This window comes from Cervus canadensis, chromosome 5, assembly GCF_019320065.1.
Source record: "Cervus canadensis isolate Bull #8, Minnesota chromosome 5, ASM1932006v1, whole genome shotgun sequence".
Classification (NCBI taxonomy): domain Eukaryota; kingdom Metazoa; phylum Chordata; class Mammalia; order Artiodactyla; family Cervidae; genus Cervus; species Cervus canadensis.
Window position 1 is genome coordinate 2,107,326 of NC_057390.1, and position 24,720 is coordinate 2,132,045.

Consider the following 24,720-nt stretch of genomic DNA (forward strand, 5'->3'; position numbering starts at 1 on the left):
AGGGCCTGGTCCAGATACAGGGCCTCAGGCGGGCCCAGGGCGTAAAATTTCAGGAAGCACACACTTTCAAGTTCGGGACTCAAGGCGTCCCGAGAGCGAGTGCCTCGGGAAATGTGCCCGGCGTACAGAGACTGAGCCAGCAGGCCTGCAAGATGAAGTAAGAAACCAACTACCCTTCAGCGCTGGGCCCGCCCCCTCCGCAACGTGACTTCCGGCACCGAACTAGACGCCCTACTATTGGCCGTTGTCCCTGTGACGTCACGAGCGCGCGCCCGCCTCCGCTGACGTCTTATTTAGGTGAGCCCCTCGGCTCACCCCCTTGTTAGAACTCTAGGCTGGTAGCTGTCTCCGGAGCTCAGTACCTGCGCTCAGGCGCCGGGTGGTCGTGGTCTCGGGCCCCGACAGCGCAGAGCGCCAGGTAGGTTAGATCTGGGCCAGATGGCGGGGCGCGCCGGGCCTCCGCCTCACTCCTGGCCTCCCGGGATGGGCAGGACTGAACGCTGCTGCCCCGCCTCTCCGACCACTCTGATGGGGTGGGCGGGCCCTTCTGAGCGCCCACCGAGTGCAGGGGAGCTAGGCATACAGCGAAACTGGGGGACCCACACGGGGGCGCAGACGAGTGGATAGTGGCACGCGATCCCGGACGCAAACCTTCGTCTCGCAGGCTTATGACGCCTGCGCCGCCCCAGGTCCCAGCCTTTTTGCTTAAGGACCTTTTTCTGGAGCTGGATTGAGCTCAGGTACTGTAGCTCGCTGATTCCCGCAGAAGCAGCGGGGCCACTTTCAGGTGCCGTGGCGGGTGACTTCACCTTAAGCCTCAACGCCCCTTCTGTGAAATGAGGCGCTCTGCTTGGAGGGATTGCTATAGGGCGAAATGAGAACCTGCTAGGGTCTGTCACGTGGGAAGGTCAGCCTGTGGTTATCTGGGAGAACAGGTGACCAGCCCTCTCCCGGAGGCAGTAGCCAGCAGATCAAATTTCCCGGAGCAGGGCTGACGGCTTGCAGGGAGTCCCTGAGCCTCCAAATCTCCTGTTGGAGGTTCCTATTTCTCATCAATACCCCTGGGCTAAAGTGTCCCACGCTTAACACCCTGAGGACACAAGGACACGTTAACCCAAATCAAGAACTCCAGTGTCGCCTGGACCTGGATTCAAGTCCCAGCACTTTACTGTAGACTTTTTATCTGTGAAATGGGACCAACAGACCCTACCTTCCACAGTTGTCAGGAGAATTAAATCAGACATTGCAGGTAAAGCGCTTAAGGTAAGACCTGGCGTTCAGTGGGATCTGTTTAGTCTTAGTGTGTGAAGTATCTGAGTGCTAACACTGCAGCTTGAACAGCCCTTGCCCGTGGCATGGTTGGTGCTTGTGTGAGGTAGGAGGTAGGAGGTTTTAAACTCCTGGTTTTCTGGTTAAACCCATCAGCCAGCACAGTGAGCAATCAGAACAGTGATCTGGATCTAATCAGTCTTTAACTTATCAAGGCAGATGGAACCATCGGAGAACCAGGAGTCTGGGATTACCTCCAAGTGCCTGAGCATAATGCATGCTAAGTCGCTTCAGTTGTTTGTGACCCCATGGGCTGTAGCCCACCAGGCTCCTCTGTCCATAGGATTCTCCAGGCAAGAATGCTGGAGTGGGTTGCCATGCCTTCCTCCAGGAGATCTTGCTGACCCAGGGATTGAACCCATGTCTCTTTCGTCCCCTGCATTTGCAGGTGGGTTCTTGACTCGGGCACCACCTGGGAAGCCCAAGCATAAAGGAACTTTTAAAAGCAAGGAACCGTGAAGAGGAGGGACTTTTGGAACTGAGGCCAGACTTAGAAACAAAAAAAGAAGAGAATGGGTTTTGTCTTTGAGTGGAGCCTAGAACTCAAGATGGGACCTGAGCCTTGTTGATACTTTGTCAGTGATTTGAGGAGGGATGGCACCTCCTCTTGAGATGGATGATCACCGAGCTTTCCCAAGTAGTGAAAAGTCAAGCCCCTGCTCCGACATTCCTTCTTTCAGCTGAGACTAGCTGAGAACCTGCTGTGTGGCAGGCGCAGTACTAGGCGCCATGCACCCAGTAGTTAGAGAGACAGTCATGGCCCAGGAACCCAGAGAGGAGAGCGCCCCCATCAGGCTTAGCCCCGAACCCTCTGCGGCCTCTCCCCAGGCAGCCTGTGCTCTCGCCCATGCGTGCGTACTTAGTTGCTCAGTCATATCCAGCTCTTTGCAACCCCAGGGGCTGTAGCCTGCCAGGCTCCTCTGGCCATGGGATTTTCCAGGCAAGAATACTGAAGCGGGTTGCTATTTCCTCTTCTAGGGGATTTTCCTGACTCAGGAATCAAACCTGTGTCTCTTGCGTCTCCTGCATTGGCAGGCGGGTTCTTTAACATAGCACCATCTGGGAAGCCCACATAGGAGGGTAACAGGATCAAATTGGCATTTAAAAAATGACTTCTGTCAGCTTGTCTTTGAGTGGAGCCTGTTTCACCTGCAGTCTCTTGCTCATGATAGCAAGAGACTTTAATGAATTCCTAGTCCTATTCATTTTAGCCTAGCCCACACTTCCTCAAGAAACTCAACAAAGGCAGGGCCCTCAATCTTCCCAGCTGCTGTTGCTGCTGCTGCTAAGTCGTGTCCGACTCTGTGACCCCATAGATGGCAGCCCACCAGGCTCCGCCATTCCTGGGATTCTCCAGGCAAGAACACTGGAGTGGGTTGCCATTTCCTTCTCCAATGCATGAAAGTGAGAAGTGAAAGTGAAGTCGCTCAGTCGTGTCCGACTGTTCATGACCCCATGGACGACAGCCTACCAGGCTCCTCCGTCCATGGGATTTTCCAGGCAAGAGTACTGGAGTGGGGTGCCACTGCCTTCTCCGAATCTTCCCAGCAGTGGTCTCAGTGACTGAACCCTACTCAACCATATCAGTTGTTAACATCAGTCTTCCCTGCAGGCAGGACGGCAGGGCTGAGCGTGTCTGGCCTGCATCGTTTGCCCAGTGCCTCAGTGGTGCAGGTACAGCCCAAGCTGTCAGGAAGCACCAGTTGAAGGAAGATGGGACCTAGCTCAGTGGCTGGCATGAAGTAGTTGCTTCTCTAGAAGTGTTTCATTGTCGTTGTTCAGTTGCTAAGTCGTGTCTGACTCTGAGACCCCATGAGCTGCAGCATGCCAGGCTTCCTGGTCCTTCACTGTCTCAGTGTTTCATTACAGGCACAGAATTGAGCAAAACTTGACCTTATATACGTGGTGAAATAACTTAAAATCTGGACTGCTTCCCATGCCGTGTGCCAGGAAAGGCTGATGGGGCGAAAAGCCTTGGGCTGCAGCTCGAGGAGCTTTGGGAACCCCAGCGATGGTTTCAGGCCCTCTGTCCTCGGGGCCCACTTTCTCCCCGTAGGAGCTGATGCTGGGGTCTGGTGGAAGGAGGTTGCTCACGACTGTGCTGCAGGTGCAGAGGTGGCCCTTTCAGCCCTCCAGAGATATGAGATTGGTGCAGTTCCAGGCACCCCACCTAACGGGACCCCACCTGGGCCTGGAGTCAGGGAATGGCGGGGGTGTCATCAACCTCAACGCCTTTGAGCCCACACTGCCCAGGACGATGGTGGAATTCCTGGAGCAGGGAGAAGCCACTCTGTCGGTGGTGAGAAGGTAAGTCAGCAGGCAGCACAGCCCTGCCCTAGCTGCCCCGTTCTCCCCTCCCCCCTCACCACCCAACCCCTGCCCTGGGAAACAGAACCAGGGTAGTTCTTTTGCAAGGGATCAGGGTAATGCAGGCTTCCTTTCTCTGAGCAAAGAGCCTTAGGAGTCTTGTGTGACAGTAGGCCCAGTTTACAGGGGGCCCCAGGGAGGATGACTGACCTTCCCCGGGCCACACACTTGGTGAGGGGGCCAGGATTCTCCTCTGTCCCACTGCCTTCCCTAGGGGGTTAAGGCCTGCTTGCCTGAGGGGCTGGAACCTGGCGTCCTAAGAGGGCAGAGGACTTCAAAGATGTTCTTAAAGACGGTTCTTGGGTTTGAGTTGGATTAGGTAGGTGCCTCCCTGAACCCAGGAGCTCTATGGTATCTGGTCTAAAGATGTTGACACACAGTAAATGAAAAACCACTCTGAGACGTCATTTTCACCTGTTAAGCTGATATAAATACAGATGTTTGACAACACACAGTGTTGGTAACAGTATTTTCCCCCTACTTTCATATTCTTGCAAGATTAGAAACTCCTTCCATGTCCCTTATTAGAGAATTGGGTGCATCTACTGTGCAGTAATACACAACCATACAAAAAAGAGAAAGCTAATAGACTTTATATGTTAAGATCTCTAAAATACATATTTTTTTAAAAGGCGTATATATAACGTGCTGTCATTGGCATAAAAAAGATGGGAGAAGAGTTTACACAGAGTGACTGTGAAAATCTATACAGGACACAGCATTTGTCTGTGGGGAGGGAGTGGGGTGCCTAGGAGAAGGGGAGGAAGATAGAGCTTTCTTTTATCCCCATTTGCACCCTTTGAATTCACTTACATGGAAATTATTATGTATTTCTGTATTATGTAATTCCATATTATGTTGTTTAGTCGCTAAGTAGTATCAGACTCTTTGTGACCCCACAAACTGTAGGTCGCCAGGCCCCTCTGACCATGGGATTCTCTAGGCAAGAATACTGGGGTGGGTTACCATTTCCTTCTCCAGGGGACCTTCCCAACCCAGGGACTGAACCCTCATCTCCTGCATTGGCAGGTGGATTCTTTACCACCGGGCCACCTGAGAAAGCCCATATTACCTAATTGGGGAGAGGAAGTCAACACTGGATGAACATAAACAGTACTCTCATATCAAGGGGCAATAGCTGGGCTTGATTTTCAATGCTGACTCTGATGGTTGCTCTAGAAAGTATGTTTTAAAAAGCAAAGCTTGGTAGCAGCTGCAGGGTCTCCCCAGCAGGCCCCTCTCCTGTTCTGGTCTTTGCAGAGCACTGGCCACCCACTTGCCAGTCCTCCCACGGGCAGAGGTGACGCTCCTGGCCCCGGTCACTCGGCCAGACAAGGTGGTATGTGTGGGCATGAACTATGCGGACCACTGCAGAGAACAGAACGTGCCTGTGCCCAAGGAGCCCATCATCTTCAGCAAGTTCGCTAGCGCCATCGTGGGGCCCTACGATGACATCATCCTTCCGCCCGAGAGCCAGGTGGGTGCCTACCCCCCATTCCCCCACCCCGGGCACTGGGGCCCATCACACAGGTGCTCAGCGTCCCGCTAAGGGAACCACCTGTTGCTCAGTAGTGCATTAAACAGAAACTCCAGGGTATTATACAGTGATAAGACAGCTCCTGGGGGAAAAAAAAACATTAATTGTTTTTCTGTTTGATTATAAAAGTAATATACTTGCTTCATAGAAAATAAATAAAATATGTAAAGAAATTACATAAATTTCATAATTTTCAAATTTCAAAAGTACATAAATACATAAAGAAATGAAAAGCTACATATGTCCCCACTGTGCAGGGCTTGCAACATTCATGTTCTACTGTATATCTTCCCAGAATTTTTTTTTTTCCTTTTGAACTTGTTTTGGGGTAATAGCCAATGAACCATGTTGTGATAGTTTCAGATGAACAGCAGAGGGACTCAGCCATACATATACATGTATCCATTCTCCTCCAAACACCCCTCCCATCCAGGCTGCCACATGACATTGAGCAGAGTTCCATGTGCTATACAAAAGGTCCAACCTTGTTGGTTATCCATTTTAAATACAGCAGTGTGTACATGTTCATCCCAAACTCCCTAACTATCCCTTCCCCCCTGCCCCAGCAACCATAAATTCATTCTAGCCAGTGAGTCTGTTTTGTAAGTAAGTTCATTTGTATTGCTTCTTTTTAGATTCCACATATAATTCCCAGGGTTTTTCTATTCCTGTTTCTGTTTATACTGTGCATGTGCCTACCATTTACTTAAGTTCTCTATCAAGAACATTTTTCATGCCATTAAATATTCTCCCCTGACGTTTTTTAGGTTACTGCTTAGTTTTCTATTGTATCAGTGGCCATAATTTATTCAGTAGTCCTCATATTGCTAAATAGGTTGTTTGCAGTTTTTAGCTTTTATAATGTTGCAGTGAACATCCTTACAGAAGAGACTTTGCACATCCATGAATGTGTGATTATTTCCTTTAAATTAACTCTTAGAATGTGAATGTCTTTATCAGGGTATAGGCAGGGTTTCAAAAATTAGCCAGAGTGACCTTCGACTGCAAAAACAGTTTACATATCCACCAGCAGTGTATGTACCCTTACTAGTACTTTAAAATTTTTAGTTTAGAAATACTTTGAAAATTATAGTAAAGTTGGGGGGAAAAAATGCAGTGACTACCCAGCGTCTTTACCTGGATTCACAATGTACATTTTGCTGTATTTGCTCTTCTCTCCCACCCTCCCTCCCCCGCCCTGTTTTCCCACGTCTCTCCTTCCTTCCCTTCCCTCATGTCCCACAGGCGCACACACACTTTTTTAAGGGGGGTTAGTAGAAAGAACTTTACAAAGTAAATTATAGACATTAAGACAGTTCACTCATAATTGCAAGTCATGTAGGAGAGCAGTCCTCCTCCTGGGTTTCCTTACCCTCCTGCTCCCACCCAGGCGCCCCTTCCCAGTAAAGTCTGTTGCTTTGTCAGCAAAAAAAAAAAAAGTTCACTCATAAAAACTTCAGCATACATCTCCTGAGAATAAGGACAATGTCCTACATGACCGTAATACCATTACCACAACTAAGAAAGTTAACATTAACCATATCTAAGTTAATATTAACCAGTCCAATTGGGAATATTAGCAGTTGCCTCCAAAGGTGACTTTTAATTTGGGTCCTATTTTGTGTTTTGGTGTTGGTGCAGGATCAATCAGGGTCACACGTTGTATTTGGTTGTATCTCTCAGTGCCTTTTGTCCAGAACAGGGATTCACAGACTTTTTCTCAAAGGGCCAGTTAACAGTAGGTGTTAGGCTTTGAGCAGCAAGTAGTGTCTGTAGGAACAGTTCAGCCTTGCCACTGTTGTGTGAGAGCAGCCTGGCTGGTCCATGAAGGAACCTGACTGTGTCCCAGGAAAATGTTATTTACAGGAACAGAGACAGCAAACAAGCAAGGATTTGGCCTGTGGGCCACAGCCTGCTGACCCCTGACCCCAAGCAGTCTCTCTCCCCCGTTTTTATCTTTCATAACAGGCTTTTTGAAGAAGTCAGGCACATTGTCTCATGGCGTGTCTCACACTCTGGATTTGTCTGGTTGGTCCGTCATGATTAGATTCAGGTTAAACATTTTTGTCAAGTTCTACACAGGTTAATCTGCTCAGGCTGCTGTCACAAAATACTGCAGAATGGATGACTTACAAAACAAGACATTGAGTTCCTGAAATTCTAGAGGCTGGGAAGTCCGAGATCAAGGTACCAATAGATTAGGACCCACTTTCTGGCCCACAGATGACTGCCTCTTCACTGTGTCCTTGGAGTGAGCTCTCTAACATCTCTCTTTATAAGGGCACTAGCCTCTTCATGGGGGCTCTGCCCTCATGACCTGATCACCTCTCATACCGTCACACCTCATGCCATCACCCCGGGTTTAGGTTGCGGTAGATGAGCTGGGGGATGGGGAGGGACCCTGACATTGTCTGTAGCAGCAGGTGCGCACTTATATCACATCCAGGGTCAGCTGGTCCTTCGTGTCCGTGATGCTCACGTGACCTCTCCATGGTAAAGGTACATTTCACTGTGGAAACGAGCAAACAGTCTGCAGAGGAGTCACTGAAACCACGTGACTATCTTATTTGCCCCACAAGTTCTCTTCCAGGAATCATCTGGTCATCCTTCCCTGAACCCATTACTGCAGTAAGGATTAGAAAAATCTGACTTTTCTTCTCTGTCATGCCTTCTACTTTTATTAGCTGGTATTCTGTGGAGAAACACTGCTTGGTTTTTTGTTTTACCCCTGTCCCTTTATCACTGTAAATTCCTGATTTTTACTTTTATCCAATATGTCATAGACCATAGTCCATCATTTACATTGTTTCTGACACTCAGAGGATCTCAGTTTGGTTAGGGGGAGGCTTTCGGATGGCCCCCACCCACATCACTTTCTGAGCACTTCCTTCCTATGGCCAAGCAGTTCCAGGCTTGTCTCGTACTCTCGTCACTGACAGGGACTTGGCCCTTTCCCCAAGAAATCCAGTTCTTTTTTGTGTTCATGGTTGTTACTGTTAGAAAAGTCAGTTTGCATGGCTAACTTGTATCTAGTTTATATTTGCACTTTGCTAATTATGGAACAAGCTGAGCATTTTTCCTTTTTGTGGCCGTGTGTATATATTTTTGTAAACTGCTTATTCAAGCCTTTGGCCCACGTTTATTTTGGCATGTTGATCTTGTTATTATTTAAGTGAGTTAGTGCATTAAAGCACTTAGAATAGTGCCTGGCAAACAAGTAGGGTTAGCTATTGTTATTCGGTATTTATCCTTTTTTGGAAGTATCAAGAGTGATTTTGGTAAAACTCCCTCCCCAGAAAAACGTTGCTCTTCCGCAGTCCCTGGAGTCACTCTGCCTGCCTGCAGCGGTGCTGCCTTCACTGCCCGAAGTCTGTGGTCCACACGTGACACCTCCCCTGCGGGGCCTCCCCTAGGGCTGCCGTCTCCCACGTACGGGCCGGCAGCCACCCCACCGTTAAGAGGCCTGGCCCCGCGGCAGGAGCCCCTCAGCGGAATAGCGGAGCCCAGGGCCCAGCAGCTCACTGCCCCTTCCCGCCCTGCAGGAGGTGGACTGGGAGGTGGAGCTGGCCGTGGTCATTGGGAAGAGAGGCAAGCACATCAAGGTGAGGGGGAGGGCCAGCTACCCTGGCACTGGGGAGTGGTTGTCAGCTACGCGCCCCTGACGTGGCCATGCCCCTCGCCCACCACCACCTCAGCTGTCTGCAGCCCTAACATGGGATCGAGGCTTTGAGACCCTTTGTGACCGGGCTTGGTGTCACCATGAGCTAACCTCCCATCTGGCCAAACCCCCTGCCCCCACAGGCTGCAGATGCCATGGCCCATGTGGCTGGCTTCACTGTGGCACACGACGTGAGTGCCCGTGACTGGCAGGTGAGACGCAATGGAAAGCAGTGGCTGCTGGGGAAAACCTTTGACACCTTCTGCCCTCTGGGCCCTGCCTTGGTGACCAAGGACAGTGTGGCAGGTAGGTGCCTGCTGCCTGCTTGGTGACTCCTCTCCTTGCTCTTGCGTGGATGTGTCAGCAAAGCCTCTTTCCAGAAGGGGAGTGAGGGGCGTGGCCCGCCGAGGGCCCCATCCCCGGCTGCCCTCTCGTTGACTGTTGGATTAGAGCAGATCTCTCCACCCGGGCTGAGTGCTCCACTGGCCTCCCTCCCGGCCCCTCACCGTAGAGGCCTACAGCAGCAGAGGCGGGGACTCCGTACTCGTGACATGCAGTACAGGGGCCAGGGCTCCCTCTTGACGCCTGGATCAGGCTTCCTCTGGCTGCACCATCTGGGAGAGGCCTTACGTCGGAAGGAAGCAGGGCTGGCCTTGGAGCATCGCAGAGAACAGCTGTTCCCGAGCCCCTGGCCCTTTCTTTAATAGAGATGGGAGCTAACCCCCGGGGCCTCACCCAGCCGGCGTGTAGCCAGGTGGCAGCAGCTACAAGCAGCAAGGGCACAGTGAGAGCCTGGAGAAAAGACAGGGGTGAGGAGGACAGCACAGCCACCGGGCGGGGCCTGTCCGTGTAATTCAGCCTCACAGCGCCCCTTGCAGTCAGTCATCACTGAAGTTAAACTGGGTTCCTGGGGGTGTGCCTGTGGATGTGTGAACCACCAGAAAGTCAGGATGAAAGTGCTGGTGATGCAGGACACTATTAGAGGTGAGCCGGCAGGTGCAGGGGTCTTCACTACTGCTCATGCTGTTACCCTGCTGCTTTGTAACACGCAGTCAGCCTCTGCTGCAGATAGAATCTGGTTTTTAAGGCAAAACCCAGCCACTGTTCTCTGCCCCTTGAGTCTGGAACATTCCCTCATTAACCCATCCACTGACCACCGGCGGGCACTGTGCTGGGTGGTGGGCAGAGGGAGGCCTGGGCAGGCCAGAGTCCACACAGACTCCAGGGTGGGAGCGCCAGGAGCAGGCACAGGGAGCCCAGCAGACAAGCCTCTCACCTGGCAAGGCCACCCTGTGCTTTCGTTTCCTGATTGTCAGGAGGGCTTTGGGGGTCAGAAGGGAGAATCCCAAATGTGTTGTTTTTGCATTTCAGATCCACACAACCTAAAGATCTGCTGCCGAGTGAATGGGGAAGTGATGCAGAGTAGCAACACCAACCAGATGGTGTTTAAGACAGAAGAGCTGATAGCCTGGGTCTCTCAGTAAGTGGGATAGAGCCTGGCCTCAAACAGCCACCTGGGGGCTTTACTGAGCCCCCCATGCCAGGCTGTGGCACCTCAGCCCCTGACCTCACCTGGCCCTTCTGCCCGTAGGTTCGTTACTCTTTACCCAGGGGACATCATCCTGACCGGGACGCCCCCAGGTGTGGGGATGTTCAGGAAGCCTCCTGTCTTCCTCAAGGTAGGTTGGCTGAGCGAGAAAAGGCAGAGGCCTGGCAGGGTTGGCTCAGACCCGAGAAACCCAGGTCTGTGTATGTGCGCCACGCCTCAGGCCCGACAGCCTCACGACCCACTCTGTTGCAGAAGGGCGATGAAGTCCAGTGTGAGATTGAAGACCTGGGTGTCATCGTCAACAAGGTGGTGTGATGACTGCTGCTGCAGGCAGAAGGGGCATTTGTTCCCACGGAGCCCAGCATGGCAAGAGGCCCGGTGCCAGCCCCCGAGGCTTCTCTTCAGGTAGAGGGGGAGGCGATGGTGCTCACCTCCTCAATAAACTTCATCTTCCCTTAGGATGTGTTTCAAGGAGTGAGAGGGCATTCTCACCCAGTGGGGAAGGAGGGCAGATACACACACATGATCACACCAAACACACGGTGCTGAGGCTGGGCAGCGAGGACTCATCCAGTCTCTAGTTTATTGCAGCAGAGGATGCAGAAAGCAAGGCACAGTCAAACCGCAAAGATCTGACAGTCCAGCTAATCAGTCTTCTGCTCCAGGGCAGGGCTGTGTTCCAGAGCTGAAGAGTCTCGGCAAGGGCTCCTCCCCACAGTTCTAGCTACAGATGAACTGCCGGATGAACTGTCCCAGCTTTTCCTGGCTCTCCCGGCTGGCAAAGGCCTGGGACAGGTGGAGCATGGGGCCTGTGGGGCCAGGCATCTGCTGCAGCACCTGGGCCACAGAGAAGGGCGCTGAGTGCTCACGTGGGCGCTGGGCCCCTCCCCTGGAAAACTGACCCCTTGAGCCTTAGTGCTTGAGGTCAAATGCTGCCTCTCAAACATCCTGATGCCCCAACTGGGAGCAGGATGAGCCAGTGGTCAGGGAGACAGAGAGGGGCAGGAAAACTGTCCTACCTTCCCCAACTACTGTCCGCATGCCTATTCCTGGGAAACCCTGGGTAAATCCCCGAGTGGGTACAGCCAGCTGCCCTCAGCAGCTCTATCAGGGTATGGGGGTGGGAGGCAGGGGGACAGGAGGATGAGGAGACTGGCCTCTCTCACCCCCAAGTCTCTGAAGGTCCAGATGGCGCTGATGGCAAGATTTGGGTCCGCACACTCTAGATGAAAGAGAAGTGGAGGCTGTAGGTGGGGACAGTCCCCCGGCACAGCTTCTCCTCTCTTTAAAGAAGGAACACCCCAAGGAGAGGACTCAAGCTGGACCCAAAGGCCTCCACCCTGCAGCCGGCACTCCGGAACTTGGGCTCTCACTGCCCACTAGGGGGCAGCAGCCACAAGCCACCCTCCCCCTGCCGCCCAGGGCCCGGGGTTGGCTGCTGGGACTCACCGAAGAGCCCTTCCTCCTGGGCTGTGGCCTGTAAGAACTGGAACAGCTGCTCCGCGTAGCCGGACTCTGTGAGGGAGAGAGACTGAGACCTGGGCCTCCGCGGGCAGAGCTCACCCCACACCGTGTTCGGCCTCTCCTTGGGATGGCCACGCTGTGCAGGACTCACCAGTATCTGGGAGCTGTCCCCGGTGGAGGAAGGCGGCAGCCTGTGCAAAAGCCTTGAGCACTGGGCTGAGCAGGCGGCAGAGGAAGAGAAAGAAGTCGGGGCAGCGCAACTGCTGGCTGAGCTGGAAGGGGACAGGCCAGGCTGAGGGCGGCTCCCACTGCCTCCCCACGGCCCCCTCCCCAGTGGCTTCTCCCAACGCACCCTGAAGTACCGGCCCTCAGCCTCCTCGAAGTCGTCACTGTCACTGTCGGTGAAGTCCCCACTCAGCTTCCACAGCAGTTTTGCACTCAGACGCTGCCTCCCTGTGTCACAGGCTGGCTGGGAGCCAGGGGTCTGAGGGCCGGGAGAGCCACGGGACCCTGTCAGGCTGGCCAAGGTCCGGTCCTGGCCCCCCCAACGGGGTACATGGCCATCCAGACGCAGACCTGGGGGGCCTAGGAGGATGCCCCAGGCCACGAGAGACGGTGACAGCTGCTGAGAGGACATGAGCACCTACCCTCAGGGCCACAGCCCCTGTGGACAAGAGGTGTGGAGGGCAGGGGGTATGCAGAAGCCCGTCAATACACGTACGCACGGGTCCAGTGCAGGTGCGGTGACAGACCCCAAGGTGGAGTGTGGTGGCAGCAGGACCCAGGCATCTATTCATCTGGGGCCGGAGCTGCCCTCCCCCACCCCAGGGGGGCGGGGGGAGGAGGAGCCGGGCCCAGGCAGGGGCTTCTGTCCACAGCCCCCTTCCTACCTCCTCAGCCACGAGGAGCCCACACTGGATGAGACGGTCCAGCACCTCCTGACAGTAGCAGTAGGAAGACTGGCAGGGCTGAGGGGCGACAGAGGCCCTGTGTGACCTCAGGCCAGCTGGGCAGGGCGGCCCAGAGACGCAGCCCGGCTAGACCTGCCGCCACAGGGCTCGGGCAGGCAGGGCCCTCCGTCCGGGGGGGGAGGCCTCACCTGCAGCAGCAGCAGGTCCTGTGGCAGCAAGTGCAGCAGCAGCAGGATCTGGCAGTACAGCTCCTTCTGGCTCAGCAGCTCGATGCCCTGCAGCTCCCAGGGGCCCTCGGGCAGCACCCTGCCGGCCAGCAGCCCTCGCACAGCACAGGCTGGGGGAGGAGGAGGCAGACATGAGGAGGCGCGCCATGCCCCTCACCCCTGCGCGTTCCAGCCACCGCAAGCCCTGGGGACTCACCACCCACAGCCTCGCTCAGGAAGGTGGGCAGCAGCTCGGCGCTCAGGCGTGCCAGGGACGTGAGGCCTGGGCCGGGGCGCGGAACCACCAGCAAGTCCCCCTGCTGGATGCGCAGCAGGGCCACGTGTGGCCGCAGCAGGCTCAGCGTGTGCCGCAGCAGGCACCGCAGCTGCCCCGAGAAGCCCACGTCAAAGCCACGCAGCAGCGTCTCCTCTGTCAGCCAGGAGAACTCCCCCAGGAGCTGCGACAGGAACACGCCCTGGGTGGGCAGAGGCGGACTTAGCCAAGGGCCGGGGCTCCTCCCCACAGCCCTCAGCACCCCGGGCCCTACCTTCTGGTGCTTGAACAGCAGCAGCGTCGCCATGATGGCCGTGCTCATCACCGCGGAGCTCGCCACGCTGGCTGGAGCCAGGGGTCAGGGATGCTGGTCAGGGGCCGAGGCCCAGCAGCTCTGTCCCCCCGTCACTGGGCAAGTCTTCCCAGCCAAGAACATCTCCCTGCCAGCAGCCACACACACACTCCCACACCACTCCACCCTGGGAAGGGCACGGCAGGCCTGGGCCTCGCGTACCACCCTCCCTGGTGGAGAATTGACATTTATCAAATATATGCCGCAACCCAAGCTGGAGGCTCAGAGACCCTCCCTGCCTCCTGTAGGCCTGTGCTGTGCTTAGTCGCTCAGTCATGTCTGACTCTTTGCGGCCCCATGGACAGTAACCCGCCAGGCTCCTCTGCCCATGGGGATTCTCCAGGCAAGAATACTGGAGTGGGTTGCCATTTCCTTTTCTAGGGAATCTTCTCAACCCAGGGATCTAACCCAGGTCTCCTGTATTGCAGGAAGATTCTTTACCATCTAAGCCACCAGGAAAGCCCTTACTACCCACCAGCCCACAGTCTCTGCCACAGCATAGACACTTGAGAAGATGGTGACAATGCTATTAAGGGCCCCCTCTGTTCCAGGTACCTGTTAAGTCCCTGACATATGTCATTCGGTTCAGCCAGTGTCACCTCAAAGTGTGCCCTCACTTAGTGGCTCCACCACGTCCCTCTGGCTGCCCCCGCCTTGGGGGCAAGGGCAGGGTCAGGTGCCAGTCTTCATGTGCCCCAACGGGCCCGCGGGAGGGGGCAGGTGCAGAAACCCACCCGGAACAGAGGGCCCTGACCCACTGGCCAGCTGGGAGGACACGGTGCTCAGGAGCCTCCCCCGAGGCCAGACCGAGGCCCCTCACCATTCAGGACGTGCCAGCTCAGCCTCCTGACCAGCAGCTGGTCCTCCTGCCTGAGGGCCAGAAGGGGCCCTGTCACAGGCGTCCATTCCTGCTCCTTCTCAGTGTCGGGGACAACGGTGCTAGGAGAGAGACACAGATCACAGGTGAGGGGACCAAGTGTCAAGACAACCGCGGGGGCGCCCAGAGCCTTCTGAATATAAAGGTGAGGGCGTTTCCATCCCTGCAAGGGGGGCTCGTGTACCCTCAGTCCTTTCCAGGCCCGTGTGCCATAACCCACACCCAGCTTACAGGCGGGGCAGGGGCACCTGGATGGTCTGAGAGGACAAAGATTAGCTGGTGAGGGAAGGCTGGGGCTGGTGACATGTCTGTGGTCAGGACAGGAGGGGGTGCCAGCTCACGAGCCGGGGTCTTAGAGCTGCCTCCCTTGCCCAAGACCCTCATATTCCTCTGCCCTTACCAATGGCCCAGCACTATGGGCTGCAGCAGCTGCTCCAGGGTCTGCCTACTGCCCCAGCAGCTTCTGGCGTTGATGGTGTATTCCTGCCCAGGACAAGGCTCTTAGGTGGTCTGCCCTGGCCCACCTGGAAGCCTACATACAGCCCATCTGAAGTGAGCCAGGCCATCCTTGCAGTGGCCTGAAGGCCAGGCTGCTAGAAGCCCTAGGACAGACCACAGGTACTCCCAGCCTTGCCCAACAGGGCCCACACCTGCAGGGAGAAGGGCTGGGCCAGATGCACACGGACACAGACTCGGCGGCTGCAGCCCCAGCGTCTTAGGCTCCGTAGAACAGCCAGAAGGCCTGTCCACAGCCCCAGGGGGGCCAAGGCCTGCAGGAAGGAGGGAGGCACTGAGGGAGCCGGCGGGCCTGGTGCAGGCCTTCCGTTCCACTTCATCTCAGGTTCCAACTGGTACATGACCGTGACCTCTCCAGGCTCATTTTCTTGTCTATGAAACAGGAAAAATCCTTCCCCAGCAAGGTCTTTTGAGAATGAAATGAGAGGATGACTGTTACAGCCTCGGCGGGTGCCACAGGATAATAACCACAGGGGTGAGGTTTCTTTGCACTCCCCCGTTAAGCCCAGCCCCGAGGGGCCTCAGTCACAGGACACAACACTGTGCCTCCTCTCTGGAGATGGTATCCACTTGGGGACCCAGGGCAGGAAGGTCTTACGTGGCATGCATCATGGGGTGCCTCTGGAACCAAGTCGTAGGTGACAGCCACTGGCACAAGCAGAGCGTCTGGGACGATGCCTGCCTGGACCGCCTGCACCACCAGGCCCAGCCAGGACAGGCCCAGGGCTGATAGCCGAGGCCCCCGAACCCCAGGGGGCTCCTCCAGGAAGATAAGCAGGGGCTGCCTGCTGGCCAGCAGCTGCTCCACAGTCTGGAAGTGGGTGGAGGGAGTCAGGTGTCAAAACCAGAACAGCCAAGGCCCCTGTTCCCTGGCCTGGCCCCATAAACCACCACTGGGGGCGCAGCACTCACCGCGTGGACCACAGCCCTTGCAAGAACCCCCTCAGGGCTGTCCAGGGAGAGGTTGGCCTCTGGGGGCAGAAAAAGCCCACCGAGTTTCTTCAGCAGAGCTCTGTGGGGCACAGGGCAGAGGAGGGAAGGTGCTCAGGAGATGGGACCAAGCATGAGGCAAGTGAGAGCCGTGGCCGACTCAGGGCCAGCCTGGGTCCTGCCTCAACACCCTGAGGCCAGGCATGGCCCTAGAGCCCACAGCTGACCCACCCTCTGAGCCCCACAGGCTGGGCTGCACAATGCTGAGAGCAGAGGGGCCAGGAAGAGACCCTCTGGGGAGCTGTTAGCAACACCACCTTCCCTGCCCCCACACCTCTATCCCAGTCTGGGGACCTTGCCACTGTACATCTAAGGGCACAAGCCTTTTACCTGAGGATGGGGGAACAGGTGCGGGGGTCCCAAGCCACACGGAGCACGCCCACGCCCTGGGAGAGCAGCACAAAGGGAAGCAGGATGCCATCCAGGACTGACTTGTGGGTAGAGAGGAAGACGAGCGGCGAGCCCTGCTCCAGGAGAGCCAGATGGAAGTGCCAAGCCATACCCCCACCCTGAAGATGCAGGCAGCTGAAACCCAGCGCCTCCAGACCCAGGGAAGTCCCAGAGGGAGGGAGGGTTCAGCTGAGCAGGCTTTCTCTGAGCACATTTCCCAAAAGCGGAGGAGCTCTGTCAACAACTTTTAAGGTAATCCATTGACGTAATGGTTGTTAAGACATGATGAAAAGCCGTTAGAGGAAGCCTCTAGGGAGCAGGACCGTGAGACACGAAGACAAGGTCGTCAAAGAGCAGTGCATTTTTCCCACCCAACAGACGGGGCTGGTCCCGGCTCAGGGCTTGGCCTAGCCTCTGTTCCTGTCCCCGTGAGGGCGGGCCTTACCGCCTGGGCGGCCTTGTGGACCATCTTCATCTGGCCCCTGTAAAGCTGCACGTTCAGGAAGAGGCAGTTCAGGAACCGCAGCAGTGCCCAGCTGAACAGCCTGGAGAGCAGTGCCCAGTCTGAGGAATGGGCCCCCCAGAGGGCCGCCCAGAACTCCTCTAAAGCAGGCACTACTACTGTCCTCATTTTACAGAAGAGGAAAGTGAGGTTCAGAGTGGTTGTAGATGCTGCTGGGCAGGAGAGAAAGCTAAGAGGTGGGGGTGCTGGGACTGGAAGGCGGGCCTGACGGCAGGGCCCACACCTGCAAGGTGCTGATCCTTCCCTTGGAAGACGTCATGGGCCAGCTGCCTCAGAGCACGCCTGCGCCCCCGTGTGTCCCAAGAGATCAGAGAACCAAGACTCCCTCTAGGCATAACCAGCCTTGTCTTTGCAAACTGCTGGGGAAAGTGAACTAAAAGGGAGGGGTTAGTGATATAAGAAGGAAAGGGGACAATGAAGGGGCAAAATCTCTGGGGAGGGGATGTCCAGAAGCCTGATAAGAGGACTGGCTTTAGACGCAGACAGAAGCATAGACGCAGGCAGCATGGAGATATGGAGGACATGTGGCACGTCCTCATCAGACGGCTTCTGTTTCTCCGGGAAGCGTGAGCAGCACACAATGAGTCAGTCAGAGAAGCAGCAGTCTAGAGCAGAGCCTTGGAGAGCACTGTGTGCACCTCTGAGAATCACACTTACAAAGGAAATAGGTCTACCCACTATGTGTCTCTCCAGCAACATTCGGCTGCTTAGATGCAGAGAAGGCAGGTAGCTGGGTTCAAACACAACTGGGTTGTGCCCAATGACTCCCTCCTAAGGACACTTTTGTCACCAGGAGCCCTGGAATCTAAGCTAGGCCTGGAGGGCAGGAAAGGTGGGCTGATGGCTGGTTTAAGGTGCTCGGGTCAAGGGACTGGAAGTCTTGACAAAGCCAAAAATGGTACATGGAAGGCTGGTCATAGGTCACCAACAATCTCTACTTCCTGTTCCTGTTCACTTGACCTTTCAGCACTGTCAAGACAGCTGAGCCTCACATGTGCTGTACTCTTTCCCTCAGTGACTCACTCCTCCCTGGAGGAGTATCATCTATGTGCTAAAGATCTGCAAATACACATTCCTGGTCTCAACCTGTTTTTTTGAGCTCCAGACTCATATATTAATATATAAGCAGCTGCCTCAGTGTCTCCACAGTGTGTCAGGTATCAGAAAACTTTTATGTCCAAAACACCTTTTGTGGGCCAAACTCACTCCTCCCCAGGCCTGTCTCCTCCCTTCCAACCACATTACCAGGTGCTCATCCAGACACCCAGCTCACCTGCAACTGCCCCCTTTCCCTCCGCTGGTCCCATTCCTACCCTCCTATACATCAGCGAGTCCTGTTAATTTCACTTTGGTTTCTCAATCCATTTTCCCAAGTTCTACTGCCATCCCCATCCCCCATCATCTCACCTGGACTAACCAACCAGCCTCCCCAGAGGACCTGTTCTCTATCCTTGACCTCAATTAATCTTGTTGTCATTCTCTGTCTAAAACCTTTCCATTGGTTTTCATTGCACTTAGAAATCAAATCCAAACTTCTTGTATACCGTTCTGCATATCTGCCCCCTTCTACTTCTCGATTTTGTTTCTAGCAACTCACTCCCTCACTTGCCAGCTTCCAACCACATCAGCTTCTTGAGCAAACCTGGCCTTTCCTGCAGCCACAGTTCACGCTGTTCCCTCTGGCATAACTGTTCCCTGACATCCTCACTTCCCCAAGGCTGGCTCGATTCCCCCTTCTGTCCCGGGCTTACAGGTCTCTTCCCCGCCTTCAGGTATTCTCAATCCTAGCCCTTGTTCTGTCCTTCTTGCAAGCATGTGCACATCTCCACTTCCCCAGAAGCTTGCTCTGCATCTAAGAGGAGCTCCAACCTGTGCAGGACACATGTGGGAGGAAGCAGGTGTGACAGTGGCAGGTATGTGTGAGTGAGTGGGCAGGCCTACAAGATGGGAGACCACCCATCTCCTCTCTCCACAGGAGCCTGACCTGGGGGAAGGTGGAAGGATAGAGGAGGCACTGAAGTCCAGGTCACAACCAGGGGTTCCTCAGATGATCCCCCTAAGCCCCCACCCTCTCAGGACAGATACAACAGCAGGCCAGCAGTGGTGAGAACCTGGACTGGAATCTGGGAGCTGGCTCAGATCAAAGCCCCTCCCCCTTACCCAACTGGTCCCCTGAAGGAGCCAGCTGTTTTCAAAAGTCTTAGTGTCCAGATCAGGGCTCCCTCAGGCTGTCTGGTAAATATACCACCCAGCTCCCCCAGGAGGGGAGTCTAGTCTTTCCCCAAGTCCAGTCAATGCTCTCTCCCCAAGGGCAGAGGCCCCAGCCCAGGGCGCCCTTCAGCAGAGTTACCTGAGCAGGAAGGGGCTGGGCGGGGCCTGGATGTGGCCCAAGATGCGCTGTACCTCTTTCTTCACGTGGCTGGGCACCGGGCCTTCCCCAGCCCCTCCTGGAACCCTCCCTGAGATGACGTTCTGCACCCTGTGGTGGGGGGTAGGGGTGGTGGTTGCGGTGTGAGGCTGAAGCAGGCCTAAGGTCACTCCTCTCAGCCCCATAGTCCCCAGGGCACAGCCTCCAGTCTTCACCCTCCATCTTTAAAAAAGGGTCCCTGACCACGCTAACACTCTAGAAACCAGTCCTTTCAACCAGTCCCGCCTAGAGCCTTTGTCATCCCTTTAAGGATCCCAGAAGTACCAAGCAGATCCCAGTCCCTGCCTCCTCACCCAGTGCTTTCCATGATCTTCTGTGAGGCATCCTGGCAGGGTGGTATGTGCTGCTCCAGTGACCACAAGAAATAGCAGAGCCTCCGAACCAGCCAGCCCCGAAACCTGGGCACAGACCCCAGAGCATGGGGTAGATGTCTCAGAGAGCCCCCGAACTAGGGCCCACTGAGGGTATTCCATCAGGAAGGGATCACATCCTAGTCCCGTGGACTGGAAACACCTGAGCTTGGCTTATCATGGAGCAGGAATAGGAAGCACCTGCCCACCTGTGGCCCATTCCTATCCCCTCTCCCCAGGAAAGAGGGTACAGGTTCAGGGCTTGAAAGCTCCCAAAAGGAGATGCAGGAAAACTCCAAGCCTGCCTGTCCCCACCCGTGGGTTTGGAGCAGAGGGTACGGTCCATTCTTGTCCCATCGAAAGAAGAAAATGATACCACAAAGCAGGGCCCCAGCAGCCCTGTACCCAAGGGCCCTGCCCACCACCCCACCCCACCCCCAGCTCTGACTACCTGGTGTTGTCCTCCTTCACCAGGATCACATTGCAGAAGCCGAGGTCCATTATGCTTCTGTGGAAGAGGGACTCCTGCCGGAAAGGGGCAGAGAGCAAGTCCTTGGGGGGCCTTTAAAGTGAAGTCGCTCAGTTGTGTCCAACTCTTTGCGACCCCGTGGACTGTAGCCACCAGGCTCCTCCGTCCATGGGCTTCTCCAGGCAAGAATACTGGAGTGGGTTGCCATTTCCTTCTTTGGGGCACCTTTGCAAACCGGTAAAGGAAAGCTCCTGCTCTGTCTTCTGCAGTCTTTCCCTGATGGACTATACAGTCTACTGAGAGATGGATTATAGCACTGCAGTTCCCAAAAGATGTCTGACCTCAGATCCTGAAGTTCAGTTAGGAGACAGGGCTCCATGGTCAAAAGGAAAGGGCTGCATCCTCTACAGAATCACCCTCTTGGAGAGTAGCATATCATTTCTGAGAAGTTCTCTCACCAACAGCAGGGAACATGTAGCCTGGATCTCCACAAGAACACTGAGTCCCATCAGCACCAGCACACAGCATGGACGTACAGAGACCCCCCCAAGCATGTGCAAAGTACTCGCTGACTCTGAGTGGACAGTGTCTCTAGGCCCTCCGCTCTGAGTACAGGCATGCTCAGACCCCAGCCCTCTGGCATCTCAGATCCCGCTGTACCTCCCCACCCAACTCTCCCAGGCCTGGGAGCCAGAAGCCAGGAGCCAGGCCCAAACCAACAACCAACAAACACTAGTGCACCCATTCCCCTGAAAGACAACGGGCGCGGGGAAGGGCTGGGCTTGGAAGAATAAAGGAAGCTGCTTCGCAGGGCTGAGGCAGCTGTGGCTCCCAGAACCAAGCTTCCCAAGATAGGGCCCGGCCTGACCGTCACTTACCCAGCTCTTAGGGGTACAGGTCTGGCAGCAGCGACCCACAAAGGGGCGGTACTTCCCCAAGAATGGGGTGACAGCCTCCAGCTTCATCCCAAAGCCTGAGGACCACAGGCTGGTCTGGAAAAGGGTCACAGGGAGAGATGAGAGGGCTCAAACTCCTTGACAGAGGGAGGTGGGCTCCAGGAGTGAGGGGCACAGGACGGGAGGCAGGAGGGCAGAGAGTGTTCTGGGAATGGGAGCACTACCTCCCGACCATCCTGGCTGCTTCTCTGCTGAGTCTGGAGTCTGGCTTCTGCCATGGTGTTCATGGGGGTCTACAGCATCTGGGAACCAGCCACCTCTGCGCCCCTCCTCTCTCTCCAGAAGAACCTGACCTGGGAAGAGGAAACAGGATGGAGGAGGTACTGGAATCTGGGCCATAACCAGAGGCTACTGGAGTGACCCCCACGCCCCCACCCCAGAACAGACAAACAACACACAAGCCAACAGTCGTTTGATCCAGGGCTGGAATCTGGGGGCTGGCTCAGATCAAAGCCTTTCCCCTCAATACCCAACTGATCCCACCAAGCAGCCAGCTACCCTCAAAAGATCTCACAGTGTCTAGATCAGGGCTCCCTCAGGCTAGCACTAAGAAGATGGGTTGTCTCATCATCGATATCCCCTCTGCCATCTCACAGCACAGATGGGGCTGTACTAGAGACTCTGACACTTTCTGTGCACCAGGAAGGAGGCATGAGACTGCCAAATAGGAACAGAACCACTGTCCCAAGGCCACCAGGGCCTGCTCAGCTGCTCTTCCCCTCAGCACCAGAAGACAGCCCCTTTCCTTTCAATCATTACAAGAATGAGGGCTGACGGTACTGGATGGGTGACTGTTCTCTGGGTCAAAACTCAAAAGAAATGCCACACAGACCTGTCACCAAGGAATGGTCCTCTGGTTGGGGATACGACACTTTTCCATAACTGGTGTCCTCTTACATAGCACTCTCTACAGAAGACCCCACTTCATATTGCCTCAGCCTCCTCCACAATATTCTACCGCAATATAACATCTATCTTCCATAAGACAGCACCAAACCCCTCCTAGTCCAGAAACTGGGCCCTAAAAACCCTTCTCCCCTGATCTCTCTCCATGTCCCTGATGGACAGGCTGATCCAATTATTGCTATCATCTCTACCCTCACTACACAGTTCCTACTCCTACCTGGGAATGCCTTCTTCCTTCCCATCACCTCCCCAAATTCTAAGTCCATGGCTCTAAGTCTGTGATGCTTCTGCATCACCTTCTAGGTTTTTCCTCCCTTCCTTGGTTCCCCCAGCCCAAGCCTGCCAGGCAAGAAGCCTCCTCCAGAGTTAGCCCACATCATCTAAGTATCCTGAGGGCAAGAGCTACAAAGCACTCAACCTTGTATGCCCAGCCTTCTACCCTGCCCAGAGGAGGGACCCAGGAGATGCTAGTTAACTGACTGTAACTTCCTCTCCCAGAATTCCTCTGCACCTCTCCTCTTCTCCTCAGTTAGCAGTTTAGAACCTGAGATCAAGCGGTACCAGAATCACAATTCCCCAGTGAACAGCTCTGGTAGACTCATCCAAAACGTACCTCCTCCTTTGAAAATGTTCTCCCAGCCCAATTCACTGACACTTGGCACAGGAAGTCCCCAAGACCAGGCTCCAGTCTGGAGTCCTGCCTGCTTGGCAAGGAGGGTGTCTGCTCCCCAGATTCAGAACACCCCCACTCTCCAACCTAACCCCACTAGATCTGGGCTAATGCTACAGGGACAGAGTAAGGGTGAGAGGAAGGGAAAGATATGTTAAGACAAGGCAAGGGGTAACTCCCAGTCACCAACCAAGTCAGCTACTCAGCTCACACAATCCAGGGCTCGACTTCTCTGTCAGTCTGCAACTCCTGCCTGGACGCCCCTCCCCACAGGACACCGACAGCAGAGGTGGCAAATTGGCCACCAGAGGGCCAAATGCAGTTCACAGATGTACTTTCTTTGGCCCTGCAATCTTCTACAACTTGATGGATTAACCTCAACATTTAAAACTAGAGAGCTTGTCAATCACAAATCAATTAAAAATAAATATTTTCAAAAAGCTAAAGAGCTTGTTACTTTAAAACAACAGCAAAACAGAAAGAAAGAAAAAAACCATGTCTCCAGCGGCTGTTGTTAAAAAAAACACAAACCAGCGAACTGCCGTCTCTGGTACGCACGCCACAGGGCCTCGGCTGACCAGAGCCCAACGCCACTGTCCCCATGCCCCTTCGCCTGGCCGCACACACCGTCCCGTCCACCGCCACCTCAGTCACACCTGATGCCCGGCCCCTGTGCGCATCTGAGTTCGCGTCCCTGATCAAGAGATCGCATCCAAACCCGTTCCCCTGTCTGGTATGCCTGTTCCCTACAAAGAACCACAGGCTGAACATGACCTCTTCACCCTGCAGCCCGCACCTGGAGCTGGAGGACAGGGGACTTAACTCAGCCCCTCACAGACCCACAGCGAGCGTCCCCGAGCTGCCCTAAGCCGGAAAGAAGGCCTCCTGCCACACTGGCTCTGCGTCCAGGGTGACGAGAAGCCGAGGACCACACTTACCTAGGCTCCCTGAGGGACTGCCCTTCAGGCCAAGGACCCCATAGTGGGCCTAACAAGGCCGGGCCTCCGTCCAACCCTCACCAATCCCCAGAAAGGCCCTCCGGGTTGGCGCCCAAGGCAGTAAGGCCCCTGAGCGGCCCTGAGCCTGGCCCGACCCAGCCCAGCCCGGGAGCAGCCCCCTCAGATCCTACCTCACACCCGGCGCCAACTCCCGCCAAAGCAGCACCCGGAAGTGCACGCAGACAGCCTCTGCGCACCGCCTGAAAGGCATCTCTGAGAGCCTATTGGAAAACGAGCAGGGCCCGAAGCCCCGCCCCTGGCGCCCTGCCCTAACGCACGCTGCGTGGCCTCGCGGCCCTGAGTGTGAGTGGGCGGGGCTGCCTGTGTGGGTCGGGGTGTGTGGTCGTCTGGCTGTGGAGTGTTAGTCTGGTCATGTGCTGCTCACTTTCCCAGGCGGAACCCGCAGGTGCATGAGATGTCCATGAGACCTAGGGTACTTGAAGAATGGGGATGCGTGAGCTGCCAGGTTCTAATGAAAGAGGTTCCCAGGGTTCGTGAGTGCGTGGTGAGTCGTGTGCGACTCTTTGAGAGCCCATGGACTGAGGGTCCTCTGTCCGTGGGATTATCCCAGCAAGAATACTGGAGCGGATTGTCTTTTCCTACTCTAAGGGATCTTCCCAACCCAGGGATCATACCCGCGTTTCCTGCCGCTCCAGCATTGACAGGCAGGTTATTACTGAGCCGCCTGGGAAGCCTTTCCCAGAGTACACATGCTGCCAGATTGACGTGAAGGCTCTAGAAAAATCCCAAATTAGAGACACTTAGAAAAGAAATCCCCAGAAGCCAGTTTTGGATCATGAAAAACAAGTCAGGCCTACTCGGTGTCCTTTCCTTTGTTGGTTAGAATGCTAGACCACAATTAGGAATATACCGCAGTCACCAGGTGCCTGAGTTTCAGCTAGCCCTGTGACTGGTGTGGTTATTGGTGTGGTTGTTTGGTAAATATCCGACTCCTGTCTCCACTCTAACATCCCTTTGTTCTGGGAACACCATCTGTCTA

General features: G+C 55.1%; 2 protein-coding genes across 4 annotated transcripts; one reads left to right on the top strand and one right to left on the bottom strand.

Annotated features, from left to right (window-relative positions):
- Positions 1 to 254: 254 nt before the first annotated feature.
- FAHD2A (fumarylacetoacetate hydrolase domain containing 2A) lies at positions 255 to 10,898 on the top strand. Of its 2 annotated transcripts, XM_043467784.1 has the most exons (9): positions 271 to 418; positions 1,220 to 1,263; positions 3,386 to 3,636; positions 4,957 to 5,173; positions 8,776 to 8,835; positions 9,035 to 9,197; positions 10,263 to 10,371; positions 10,483 to 10,570; positions 10,693 to 10,898. In XM_043467784.1, the coding sequence occupies exons 3-9, from the start codon at positions 3,392 to 3,394 to the stop codon at positions 10,753 to 10,755; spliced, it is 945 nt and encodes a 314-aa protein (XP_043323719.1). In that variant the 5' UTR covers positions 271 to 418; positions 1,220 to 1,263; positions 3,386 to 3,391; the 3' UTR covers positions 10,756 to 10,898. The 2 variants fall into 2 exon arrangements, with proteins under 2 accessions (XP_043323718.1, XP_043323719.1); XM_043467783.1 differs by lacking the exon at positions 1,220 to 1,263 and having other exon boundaries at positions 255 to 418.
- An 80-nt stretch (positions 10,899 to 10,978) lies between these two features.
- Positions 10,979 to 23,900, bottom strand: GPAT2 (glycerol-3-phosphate acyltransferase 2, mitochondrial). 2 transcript variants are annotated; one of them, XM_043467782.1, is made up of 22 exons: positions 23,852 to 23,900; positions 21,311 to 21,439; positions 21,069 to 21,182; positions 20,173 to 20,246; positions 19,665 to 19,769; positions 19,294 to 19,422; positions 16,866 to 16,965; positions 16,361 to 16,494; positions 15,953 to 16,052; positions 15,639 to 15,851; positions 15,175 to 15,294; positions 14,925 to 15,007; positions 14,468 to 14,586; positions 13,570 to 13,640; positions 13,239 to 13,497; positions 13,004 to 13,152; positions 12,795 to 12,872; positions 12,257 to 12,388; positions 12,056 to 12,176; positions 11,890 to 11,955; positions 11,607 to 11,662; positions 10,979 to 11,277 (listed from the first exon to the last, which is right to left on the bottom strand). In XM_043467782.1, the coding sequence occupies exons 2-22, from the start codon at positions 21,371 to 21,373 to the stop codon at positions 11,161 to 11,163; spliced, it is 2,403 nt and encodes an 800-aa protein (XP_043323717.1). In that variant the 5' UTR covers positions 21,374 to 21,439; positions 23,852 to 23,900; the 3' UTR covers positions 10,979 to 11,160. The 2 variants fall into 2 exon arrangements, with proteins under 2 accessions (XP_043323717.1, XP_043323716.1); XM_043467781.1 differs by lacking the exon at positions 23,852 to 23,900 and adding an exon at positions 23,661 to 23,813.
- Between the last annotated feature and the right edge of the window lie 820 nt (positions 23,901 to 24,720).